Source organism: Zootoca vivipara, chromosome 5 (genome assembly GCF_963506605.1).
Source record: "Zootoca vivipara chromosome 5, rZooViv1.1, whole genome shotgun sequence".
In the NCBI taxonomy this organism is placed as follows: domain Eukaryota; kingdom Metazoa; phylum Chordata; class Lepidosauria; order Squamata; family Lacertidae; genus Zootoca; species Zootoca vivipara.
In genome coordinates, this window is record NC_083280.1 from 61,149,104 (window position 1) to 61,161,443 (window position 12,340).

Sequence of the window (12,340 nt, forward strand, 5' to 3'; positions counted from 1 at the left end):
GGGCCTGGCTTTTTGAGGAAGCATCTGTAATGTTTGTAAGGGATATCTATCTATTCATTGGTCCAAGCTAGTGTTTCAGAAAGCCATGGTTTAATAGCAGGTCAGTCTATCCCAGGACTTAACACTAGACTGAAAGGACAAGGAGGATCCTAGTAGCACAAACAAGACCCTGCTCATGGTTGTAGAGAAGGCAAGAACCTGAACATTACACCTGCAAAGCTTATTTTACATCCATTGTCTTATTCCAAGGAGCCCCAGACCTTCTCATTACAATATCATCCATTCTAATCCAAGTCTAAAATTCATATTCCCATGAACCTGGAAAAGCACATTTCTCACTGTGGTTCTGGGGGAGGAATCCAGTTTTTCATATAGAATCATAGACTAATAGAATCTTAAAATTGGAAGGGATCCAACCCCCTGCAATGCAGGAATTTCAACTTGATCATACATGGCAGGTGGCCATCCAACCTCTGCTTAAAAACCTCCAAGGAAGGAGAGCCCACCACTTCTCATAAGAGTCCACTTCACTGCCAAACAGCTCTTCCTGAAAGTTTTTCCGAATGATATAAGGAGATGTAGCAAACTAAGAATATGAAATAGGATGCCAATGGAAGATAAGTCAGGAAGTCTGTGTAAGACTAAGGTATGACTTGTATAGATGTAATATGTAAAATGGAAAATGAATAAAGAAAAAAAAAGGAAGTTTTTCTGAATGTTTAGTCAGAATCTGCTTTGTTTTGGTTTCATTGCATCATCTCTTTGGAGGAAACAAGATAACAGGAAGCATACGCATAAAAATGTCAGTATGCTTAGCAAGTCAAGGGGCAGCTTGTCCTTTAAATACAGCTGAAAGCCATGCTTTCTCTCTAAAGTTTGTCACGGCCTGGTAGTTCCCAGTGATGGGCACTGAATATCAGTTGATGGGCAGCAGATGACCTATTTGAATTGTCAAGAACCTGGGATGCATTTTGAGAGCAGATGAGGCTGTCAGCAATTTCTCCAGCCTGAGTGACAGTGTGTGGGTGAAGTGTTGTAACCGTGTGGATTTGGCTACTGAAGAGCTAGTTTTGCAATTCAGGATGTTAGACTGATGCTGCTTTTTAACAAGCAATGCCTGCCTGCTTGCTTGTTTCTGTGCCCCTATCATCCCTGCATTACTTGAGCAGTGGTACATTAAGAGATTGTGACATCATAAATCTCCACCGCTTGCTCCTCTTTTTCCTCCACAAAGGAGGGAAGCAAAGGTCAGACTAGCTAATCCTGGGTCCTGATTCCAAGAGTAGCCAGCCTTTGGGAAGCCCATAAGCAGGGCCAAACATTGTTTAGGAAAAGGGGAATGTTCCATCCAATTTCAAATGTGTGCAGGGAAAGCAGACACTGAGTGCAATTGAGTTATTCTGGGCAAATTTTGTAACATGTGGTTGTTTTGTTTTGCTTTGCTTTTTCAAGGAAGAACACAGGAGCCTAGAGATTTAAGCTGGGGCATGCAATTAAACAGCACAGAAGGAAGCCGCATCTCTCTGACCTATTAATGGATCATCATGGCTGGATATAATCTGACATTCTGAATGGCCTTTCCCGACATCCTTTATGTTGCTATGAATTGAAGAGTGTTCCCTCTATTAAAAAAAAAAACCCTGAAGTGTAATTAGTGGCCATGAGAAAGGAATCTGGTCACATGCTGGTGTTTTGCTGACAGATTGTGCAGCAGAGGGATTTTCTTCCCATCAGAAGGCAAGGTAAATAGCAGCTTGCTTAGAAAGAAGAAAGCCTTTCGGTGTGTGGTCCATGTGGAATTCCAACTCATAAAGTAAAAACTGTATTTTCATTCCTGAAATTCTCATAAACTTGAAGACCACTGGAGGTTATCCCCACCATCTTCCAGTTCTTTGTGTCTTTCTTACCATGCTTCTGCAAGAATGGTCTCGATGAAACTTTATTGGAGAGAGCTAGCAATTGCAAACATGAGTGTAATGGATGTTTTGATGTTCCTGAGAAATGAAAATTGCATGATGATTGTCTTTCAAAAAAAGTGGAGACATTCACCTTGGCAGAATTCCCTGGGAAGAGGGAATGACTGTTAAACCACCCAGGAATTGTAGCTCTGTGAGGAACATAAAGGTCATTTTAACAACTCACAGCAGCCTCCTTAACAAACTACAGTTCCCAGGATTCTTGGGGAGGTGTCATGACTGTTTAAAGTGGTATGATACTACTTTAAATGTATAGTGCAGATGTGTTCTAACTAACAGTCAATGCTTCTGGGAAAGTATTTTGTCTTAAATGCTCATACTCCCTGTCCTGCATATGTATCACAGAGAGAGCCAAACAGATCTTAGTTTCACAAATGCTCCTTTGTCTCTGGGTCTGCCTGTTGTTATAGTGAAAGTGGCTTATGGGCTGAACTGTAAAGGCACAATTTCGCCTATAAACAACTCAGTTTGAATTGTTATCACAATTGATTGGTATGCACATATGTTCAATAAATATAGGCTTCAATGGAAGCTTGATTTGAGTTAGTGATTTTAAACAGCTTTTCCCCACTGGTGAATTAAATACTTTTAATCAATGATTTAAATCGCCTTGATTTAAATCAATGGTTTAAATCTATCCTGTCATAAACTGATGAGAAATCAATAATGTGTATGTATTTGTGTGTGTGGGGGGGGGGGGGAATCACAGCTAATGCACCAACCAATATTGCGGTAATTCACATAGCTCGTATATTATAATATGGCTTGATATGTGATTTTGGAGAATGTGAATGTGCAGAGAAGCAAGCCTGTGACTCCTACTCTTTATGACCAGGTGGTCAGATATTTTATGGAGTCACTCCCAGAAGTTTTGAATGCCTGGCCAGTGGTGAGGTGATGAGATGTCATCTTGCTGGGGTGGAAAAGGGGATAATGATTTGGGTTTGTCATGAAGCATTCGCACAGACCTTCTGCTGCACCCCCAAACTCATCCTGCAGTTCATTTTTCTATTCATTTCCCATACAAGTTAGTGTTGGACAAGGACCTGGGACAACAGGATTCAAATTCCTACTCGGCCATGAAGCCCAGCGGGTGACCTTGGGCCAGTCACTATCCCTCAGAGTAAATTACCTCACAGGATTGTTGTGAGAATCAAATAGAGAGACAGATAAGTGTGTTGAACTCTTTGGAGGGAAGGTTGATGATGATGATATATTTTAAAATGAATAATAATAATAATAATAATAATAATAATAATTTATTTATACCACACCCATCTGGCTGGGTTTCCCAGACACTCTGGGCGGCTCCCAACAGAATATTATTAATAATAACAAAAAGCGATAAAACATCAAACATTAAAAACTTTCCTAAACAGGGCTGCCTTCAGAGGTCTTCTAAAAGTCAGATTTATTTCCTTGACATCTGATGGGAGGGCATTCTACAGGGTGGGTGCCACTACCGAGAAGGCCCTCTGCCTGGTTCCCTGTAGCTGCGAGAACCTCCAGAAGGCCCTTGGCGCTGGACCTCAATGTCTGGGCTGAACGATGGGGGTGGAGATGCTCCTTCAGGTATACTGGGCCGAGGCTTTTAGGGCTTGGAAATGGGTGGATAAGCTTTTCCCCTCAACCAATTAAGAAACATACCAGAATAGGGATGAAGAGGGCAGCTTGCACTTCACCAGATAACTGCAATGCCTCTTTAGAGTATCTCATATGGTCTAATGTATGGTTGGACCTTCTATGTGGTGCCGCCATGTTTTCTAAAACACACAAAAGCTGAAATTGCTGACCTTTCATTGGCAGCTGAAGCTACTCCTCCCAGTCTTTGGGAAAGGGGTTGAGGTTTTGAACCAGCATATATTTTATCACCCCTTCATGGATCAATGCCTTGTCGTGGCGAAGGGGCTTGAATAACTCAGAGAAGCTATGAGCTATGCCATGCAGGGCCACCCAAGATGGACAGGTCATAGTGGAGAGTTTTGACTAAACGTGATCCACCTGGAGAAGGAACTGGCAAGCCACTCCAGTATCCCTGCCAAGAAAACTCCATGGACAAAGACAACAGGCATATAAAAGTTATGACGCTGGAAGATGAGCCCCTCAGGTCGGAAGGCGTCCAACATGCTACTGAGGAAGAGCGGAGGACAAGTACAAGTAGATTCAGAGCTGATGAAGCGGCTGGGCCAAAGCCGAAAGGACGCTCAGTTGCAGATATGCCTGGAAGCGAAAGGAAAGTCCGATGCTGTAAAGAAAAATATTGCATAGGAACCTGGAATGTAAGAACCATGAATGGAGGTAAGCTGGATGTGGTCAAAAATGAGATGACAAGAATAAATATCGACATCCTGGGCATCAGTGAACTAAAATGGAAGGGAATGGGCGAATTCAGTTCGGGTGAGTATCATATCTACTACTGTGGGCAAGAATCCTGTAGTAGAAATGGAGTGGCCCTCATAGTCAACAAGAGAGTGGCAAAAGCTGTAATGGGATGCAATCTCAAAAATGATAGAATGATCTCGATACGAATCCAAGGCAGACCTTTTAACATCACAGTAATCCAAGTTTATGCACCAACTACCGGAGCTGAAGAAAGTGAAATTGACCAATTCTATGAAGACCTACAACACCTTCTAGAAATGACACCAAAGAAGGATGTTCTTCTCATTACAGGGGATTGGAATGCTAAAGTAGGGAATCAAGAGATAAAAGGAACAACTGGCAAGTTTGGCCTTGGAGTTCAAAATGAAGCAGGGCAAAGGCTAATAGAGTTCTGTCATGAGAACAAGCTGGTCATCACAAACACTCTCTTCCAACAACACAAGAGACGACTCTACACATGGATATCACCAAATGGGCAGCATCGAAATCAGATTGATTATATTCTCTGCAGCCAAAGATGGAGAAGCTCTATACAATCAGCAAAAACAAGACCTGGAGCTGACTGTAACTCAGATCATCAGCTTCTTATAGCAAAATTCTAGCTTAAACTGAAGAAAGTAGGAAAAACCACTGGGCCAGTAAGATACAATCTGAATCAAATCCCTTATGAATACACAGTGGAAGTGAGGAACAGGTTTAAGGATTTAGATTTGGTGGACAGAGTGCCTGAAGAACTATGGATGGAGGCTCGTAACATTATACAGGAGGCAGCAACGAAAACCATCCCAAGGAAAAGGAAATGCAAGAAAGCAAAATGGCTGTCCAACGAGGCCTTACAAATAGCGGAGGAGAGGAGGCAAGCAAAATGCAAGGGAGATAGGGAAAGATACAGGAAACTGAATGCAGATTTCCAAAAAACAGCAAGGAGAGACAAGAGGGTCTTCTTAAATGAGCAATGCAAAGAAATAGAGGAAAACAATAGAATGGGGAAAACCAGAGATCTGTTCAAGAAAATTGGAGATATGAAAGGAACATTTCGTACAAAGATTACCATAATCAAGGACAAAAGTGGTAAGGACCTAACAGAAGCAGAAGACATCAAGAAGAGGTGGCAAGAATACACAGAGGAATTATACCAGAAAGACATGGTGGTTTCGTACACCCCAGGTAGTGTGGTTGCTGACCTTGAGCCAGACATCTTGCAGAGTGAAGTCAAATGGGCCTTAGAAAGCACTGCTAATAACAAGGCCAGTGGAAGTGATGATATTCCAGCCGAACTATTTAAAATTTTAAAAGATGATGCTGTTAAGGTGCTACACCCAATATGCCAGCAAGTTTGGAAAACTCAGCAATGGCCAGAGGATTGGAGAAGATCAGTCTACATCCCAATTCCAAAGAAGGGCAGTGCCAAAGAATGCTCCAACTACCGCACAATTGCGCTCATTTCACACGCTAGCAAGGTTATGCTTAAAATTCTACAAGGCAGGCTTAGGCAGTATGTGGACTGAGAACTCCCAGAAGTGCAAGCTGGATTTCGAAAGGGCAGAGGAACCAGAGACCAAATAGCAAACATGCGCTGGATTATGGAGAAAGCTAGAGAGTTCCAGAAAAACGTCTACTTCTGCTTCATTGACTATGCAAAAGCCTTTGACTGTGTCGACCACAGCAAACTATGGCACGTTCTTAAAGAAATGGGAGTGCCTGATCACCTCATCTGTCTCCTGAGAAATCTCTATGTGGGACAAGAAGCTACAGTTAGAACTGGATATGGAACAACTGAGTGGTTCAAAATTGGGAAAGGAGTACGACAAGGTTGTATATTGTCTCCCTGCTTATTTAACTTATATGCAGAATTCATCATGCGAAAGGCTGGACTAGATGAATCCCAAACCGGAATTAAGATTTCCGGAAGAAATATCAACAACCTCAGATATGCAGATGACACAACCTTGATGGCAGAAAGCAAGGAGGAATTAAAGAACCTTTTAATGAGGGTGAAAGAGGAGAGCGCAAAATATGGTCTGAAGCTCAACATCAAAAAAACCAAGGTCATGGCCACTGGTCCCATCACCTCCTGGCAAATAGAAGGGGAAGAAATGGAGGCAGTGAGAGATTTTACCTTCTTGGGCTCCTTGATCACTGCAGATGGTGACAGCAGTCACGAAATTAAAAGACGCCTGCTTCTTGGGAGAAAAGCAATGACAAACCTAGACAGCATCTTAAAAAGCAGAGACACCACCTTGCCGACAAAGGTCCGTATAGTTAAAGCTATGGTTTTCCCAGTAGTGATGTATGGAAGTGAGAGCTGGACCATCAAGAAGGCTGATCGCCGAAGAATTGATGCTTTTGAATTATGGTGCTGGAGGAGACTCTTGAGAGTCCCATGGACTGCAAGAAGATCAAACCTATCCATTCTTAAGGAAATCAGCCCTGAGTGCTCCCTGGAAGGACAGATCGTGAAGCTGAGGCTCCAATACTTTGGCCACCTCATGAGAAGAGAAGAATCCTTGGAAAAGACCCTGATGTTGGGAAAGATTGAGGGCACTAGGAGAAGGGGACGTCAGAGGACAAGATGGTTGGACAGTGTTCTCGAAGCTACGAACATGAGTTTGACCAAACTGCGGGAGGCAGTGCAAGACAGGAGTGCCTGGCGTGCTATGGTCCATGGGGTCACGAAGAGTCAGACACGACTAAACGACTAAACAACAACAACAAATATTTTATCACCCACTTGATATGTAATCAATGCTGTGTTTTAATAATAATAATAATAATAATAATAATAATAATAATAATAATAATAATAATTTATTATTTATACCCCACCCATCTGGCCGGGGTCCCCCAGCCACTCTGGGCGGCTTCCAAAAAAACAGAAATTCTAAAATACAGAAATCCATCAAACATTAAAAGCTTCCCTAAACAGGGCTGCCTTGAGATGCCTTCTAAAGGTCTGGTAATTGTTGTTCTCTTTGACCTCTAGTAGGAGGGCATTAGTCTTTGAATTAGTCTTTGAATTTTGTAAGGCTTTATGTGATGTAGCTCCAACTTAGGATGAAATATAGGAAGTATCTGCAAAGTTGCTCTAGGAAAGGGAGGTCCAAGAGGTCGATCGTGATCTACTGGTAGATCCCCACGAGGTTTTGGTAGATTGTGTTCGATCTCTGGCTCCCTTTCCTTAGCGTGGCTAAAAGTGACTCCTGCCCCACCCCCTCACCCCGCCCTCCATTGTTGTATGTAGGGAAGACGGAGCTTTCTCTGTGCTGCTGTTTTGATCCATAGTGATGGGGCTTTCCTCCTATAAAAAGCTCAACAGCTTTGAACTGAACAAAAAAAAAAAAACCACTGCCAGATTTTAATTCTGAAAGTAGATTGCAGCCTCTTGAGAGTTGGCCACCCCTGCTCTAGTTGAAGATGTATTGCTACCAATAAGGAAGTAAATAGAAGATGCATAATCCCTTAAAAGGGGCTTCTTTCTTAAGTGCTTTGGTCCCTCTCCAGCTGAAACACCTTGTATTTTCCACAGACTAATGATGGGACTCCCAACTGTTGGTCTTTCTCTTATTTTGCAGATGAATAAGAAAATGTTGTGGAGCAGAATCAAGGAATAGGCAAGAGCAGGAGGTCCTCTCTGCTTGGGATTCTGCCCCTCTTGCCACGCCGTCTCACGATGTCAAAGAAGGGTGCCAGCTTTCGAGCTAAAGGAGAAAGACCGGATGCCTTAGCTGCCTTGCAAGCTGCTAATGAAGAGCTCAGGGCAAAACTAACAGATATTCAAATAGAGCTCCAGCAAGAAAAGAGTAAGGTGTGCATCTTTTTCCCCCCCACCACTGCTAATCAAAACAAAAGCCATCCTGTTTCCTAAACACACCCACTTACAATGTGATGGCGAATCAGGAGGCATAGCCATCCCATAGCTCTCTTCCTGTGCCAGGAAAAAACACACCACACCATGCAATTTGGTACACCTCATCACAGTACATGTGTGTGTTTTAATAAGAAAATGCACTTCTGAAAGATACCATGTGTATTAATAGATTAGGTCCTTCATTGCAATGGAACATAAGCCTTGGATCTGTAAATTGAGGAGTTGATCATGAAAAAAGAAGATGCTGCAAACATTAAACAAGGGTCCTCCTCTTAATATACTCTAGTGGAATGAAGCCTGAAGGTTGTTTTAGATCTTGTCTTCATACGAATGCGGGTTTTGATGCATTATTTAGAGACTTCTCTAATTGGTCCCCTATGGAGGCCAAAGCAGCTGTATTGTCAGCATGTACCATACACTAAGAAGCAAAACTGCCAAGAAGGGGTGGGGGGACGATGGCATAAATCCATATGCAGTACACATTAAACAAGCTGATCTGGCAATTTCTTTTGAGCACAATCTAGCTTTTTAATGTGAAAATTAAATTAATCTTTGGTTACTTTGTGGGTGACAGCTGGAGCCTGCATTGGCTTTTAGAGTAATCTACCAAATCGGAAGACAAATTATATTTTGTCTACACTTCGCTTTGCTTGAAAACAGGGTTGCAGCCAATTAAGTACTACTCAGGGCAAACCTACTGAATTTCATGTTGACATTGCTGGAGAACTCTACTGATGATGAACAGATGTCACAGGCAATGTTACATAAATGGCTCTTAATGTACTTAAATTCAGATACGTTGATTATTTAAATGTTAAACTATAAATTGAATTACATAAATGTAGGATAGACAGAAATATATGGCTGTGAAAGTTTATGCTTACTAGTGGCTGTAAGTAAATATCCCAAGTTATTCTAATGTAATCCAAATACAACAATATAAAAATATAAAAATAGATAGGTTTGTGCATGGAGTTCTGTTTGCGGAATGGGCCACCCCCGTACTCTCCTTGTGCACCATCAAATTCTTCTCTGTACACCCTAAAAAATCTTCTCTGAAGGGCCCCTCAATCCTCTGGAGCAGATTTTGATGATGAGGCATGGGAGAGGCATGGAGGGGGAAATTGCATGGTGCAACTGCAACAGTTTGACTTCAACTCCAAAGGGACACTCCTCTAATGTCTCCTGAGACAGATGGATGCCAGCTATTGAGCCAATATTGAGCCAACTGCACTGGCTAACAGGCCTTAAGGACCACATATTTCCACATTTTCCTATCTAGGCACTCAGGTCATTCATAGAATCACAGATATATGTGTGTATACTGTATATACACACACAATTTCCACTGTTTCTTCTTCTATATAAGTCCACACCATTTTTAAAAGCTTCATTCCAGGTATGATGGTTATAACCCACAAATGCAAGCCAGTCCAGACTTTAGTATTGATTTTATTTGATGTTACCAATCCATCCCAGGCAACATAAGCAGCTTGCACTGCAAACTAAGCAGTCAGCAATGAAATATAAGCAGTATGCTAATGTTAGACGTGCCCAGCATGTTGCTAATATCAGCTGCAGACAAGCAATTGCAGCCGAGGGTTCTGAATGGATGGCATCTCCTTGTAATTCATTTCTAATTAGAAGATTTAGTGTTACTCCAAAATTCTTGTGTAAATCACACATCGGAAAACAAGCCCGGAAGTATTGCATTATTGAATTGCTTGTACAGCAGCAGTTTCATTCCTGGGAAGGCATCATTAAAAGAAGGCTATTCGGATATTGTTCAACAGTGTATGTTTGCAGGTCATTTTTATTTATTCTTTACTTCCAACGCTGCTTAATTAACATCTTAAAAACCACTGAGAAAGCACAAAGCTGTTTTAGAATCATAGAGGGAATACCTAGGGCAGTCTAGTCCAACCCTGTGCAATGCAGGAATCTCAAAACACAGTCTCTCATCCAGTTTGAAACCACACCAGAGCCTGCTTAGCTTTGCAAAGGGGCTGGAAGATTTTATTGCTGCACCACTACTCTGAAAATGCTTTGGGGATTTTTAAATTTAATTTGGTAGCTAAGAAAATTTGTAACATGTTAGTTTTAAGGGGCTTCCTGATGGGTATCAAGTCATTTAGAGGTGGTGGAATCTTGAGAAGCAGTTTTCTGGGGGGCGTGGCGTTGGAGCCACAGCACTAGCTTCCTAGCAGGTTGGTCCCTGTTGCTTAGCAGAAAGGAGAAGATAAAGGATCAAAGGGGCGGGGAGGTCAATGTGGTGCAAATGTACTAGCAGAATTACTGGATTGGCTCTGCGAGTGTGTTTACACCATGCCAGGCTCCCTGCCATCTTGCCCTCCCAGTGGGCCGCCTTCTGGGAAGGTAGTTTAGCTGCTGCACCCCACCCAGCAAACTGCTGTTGTGTTTCCTGTGGGTGGGTGATCCGCTTACATGCAGCTTGTTTTTTTGTATCATGCACACAACATCACTGGCATCAAAATGCCAGGCTATACCCCCCTACACACACTTCATCCAGATCTAACAGGGAGGATGCGGGATTCAGTCAGTAAAAAAGAAAAGAAAAACTGCTATCAATTGTGATACCTGAATGACCCTTTACAATATTAAGTCCCCATTTAATAAAACCACTTTAGTAACTGGGGGTGCCTCCAGACTCCCCCTATTTTGTGGGAGGGATTTAAGCACATACTGGAAATTTAGGCTTGTGCAATTAAAGTGGAATAAAATACTTTGTTGCCCTAGTTCAATCCATTCACTCTTTTGTTTAAAAACAAAAAACCAACCCCCCCAACCTTTTGAAGTTAGGAAAGTGATGGAGAAACATGCCGAAAAATGAGGGATGAATGAATAATGTGGGATTAATGAATGATTAACAGGAAGACATATAAGAACCCTGTAAGCAAATCAGGATGAATGCTCAGTGTAACTGGACTGAGTCTAACCACCGAGTAGAAGAAGAGTTTTGTGCAATCCAGTTGCTTTGTGCAACCCGGTTAGGATGAATGCTGAATGAAAGAGCCCAGGAAGTAACTGAAACAACATCTGTTGGATCAGTTGTGTAATAATAGCTGAGTATCTAAGAGCCAAGAAACATGGCCACTGTTAAGTAATGGGGCACTGAGGTGGAAAATGGGGATAGCACATTGACAGTCTTTGCTTTTCAAAACTCTGCTAAACTCACAAGCTTCTTACTTTTGCCAGCAGGCGATGCTTTTAGCTGGAATTGTTGCCTTGAAGAACTCAAAAAAAGCAACCGGGCGAAAGTTAAAAGACCAGTGCAAAAACTGTGCTTGCGTGAAACCTGAAATGAGCCGAGTCTCTGACTTTTGCGTTAGAAATTGGCAGGAGGTTGGTTCAGACAGACTCTAGTTGTTTTGCTTTCACTATAAAGGGTAGGCAGGAAAGCAAGAAGATCTATGAATTATTTTAAAACTTTTGAGAAGGAGGACTAATCCTGCCACACCAAAACTCGTTTTGTCAGCTAATTTAAATGGGTGTGTGGATTGGTTTGTTTGAATTATTGTCAGGCCTGTCTGTGTCGACACTCCTGTGTATGAATTAGCACATTACCAAAAAGTGCAAAAATACTACGTATGCAACCGACATTTAGACATGGTACTTGTGTATCATCAAGGAGAAGCGTGCAGACAGCTGTTGAGAAACTTTGGTATTGTGAATATTCCTGTCCTTATTAACGTTTATTAGTGCAATAAAGGGCCCCCTTTAATTCCCCACTGTCCATGCAGTGTTCTCTTCCAGCTACTGTTGTCCCACACTGTCTGCTCATTAAATCCAGGGATTCTCTATGCCTTGAAAATCTGAAAAGGAGAGCTACATCAATTGCATATTGAGATCTCAAGATTTTTGGAAGGGGGGGCAGTACAGTGGTACCTCGGGTTACAGACGCTTCAGGTTACAGACTCCGCTAACCCAGAAATAGTACCTCAGGTTAAGAACTTTGCTTCAGGATGAGAACAGAAATCATGCCACGGCGGCAGCGGGACGCCCCATTAGCTAAAGTGGTACCTCAGGTTAAGAACAGACCTCCAGAACGAATTAAGTTCTTAACCAGAGGTACCACTGTAGTTGGAGGTGAATG

General features: G+C 42.2%; 1 protein-coding gene across 1 annotated transcript in view; it reads left to right on the forward strand.

The window, feature by feature from the left end:
• Positions 1–12,340, forward strand: part of JAKMIP3 (Janus kinase and microtubule interacting protein 3) — a 108,699-nt gene that overhangs the window by 56,450 nt on the left and 39,909 nt on the right. The window contains exons 2-3 of the mRNA XM_035138580.2: positions 1,453–1,742; positions 7,931–8,163. Of these exons, the coding sequence (XP_034994471.2) occupies positions 8,029–8,163 (135 nt within the window). The 5' untranslated portion in view covers positions 1,453–1,742; positions 7,931–8,028. The remainder of the gene's footprint in view (positions 1–1,452; positions 1,743–7,930; positions 8,164–12,340) is intronic.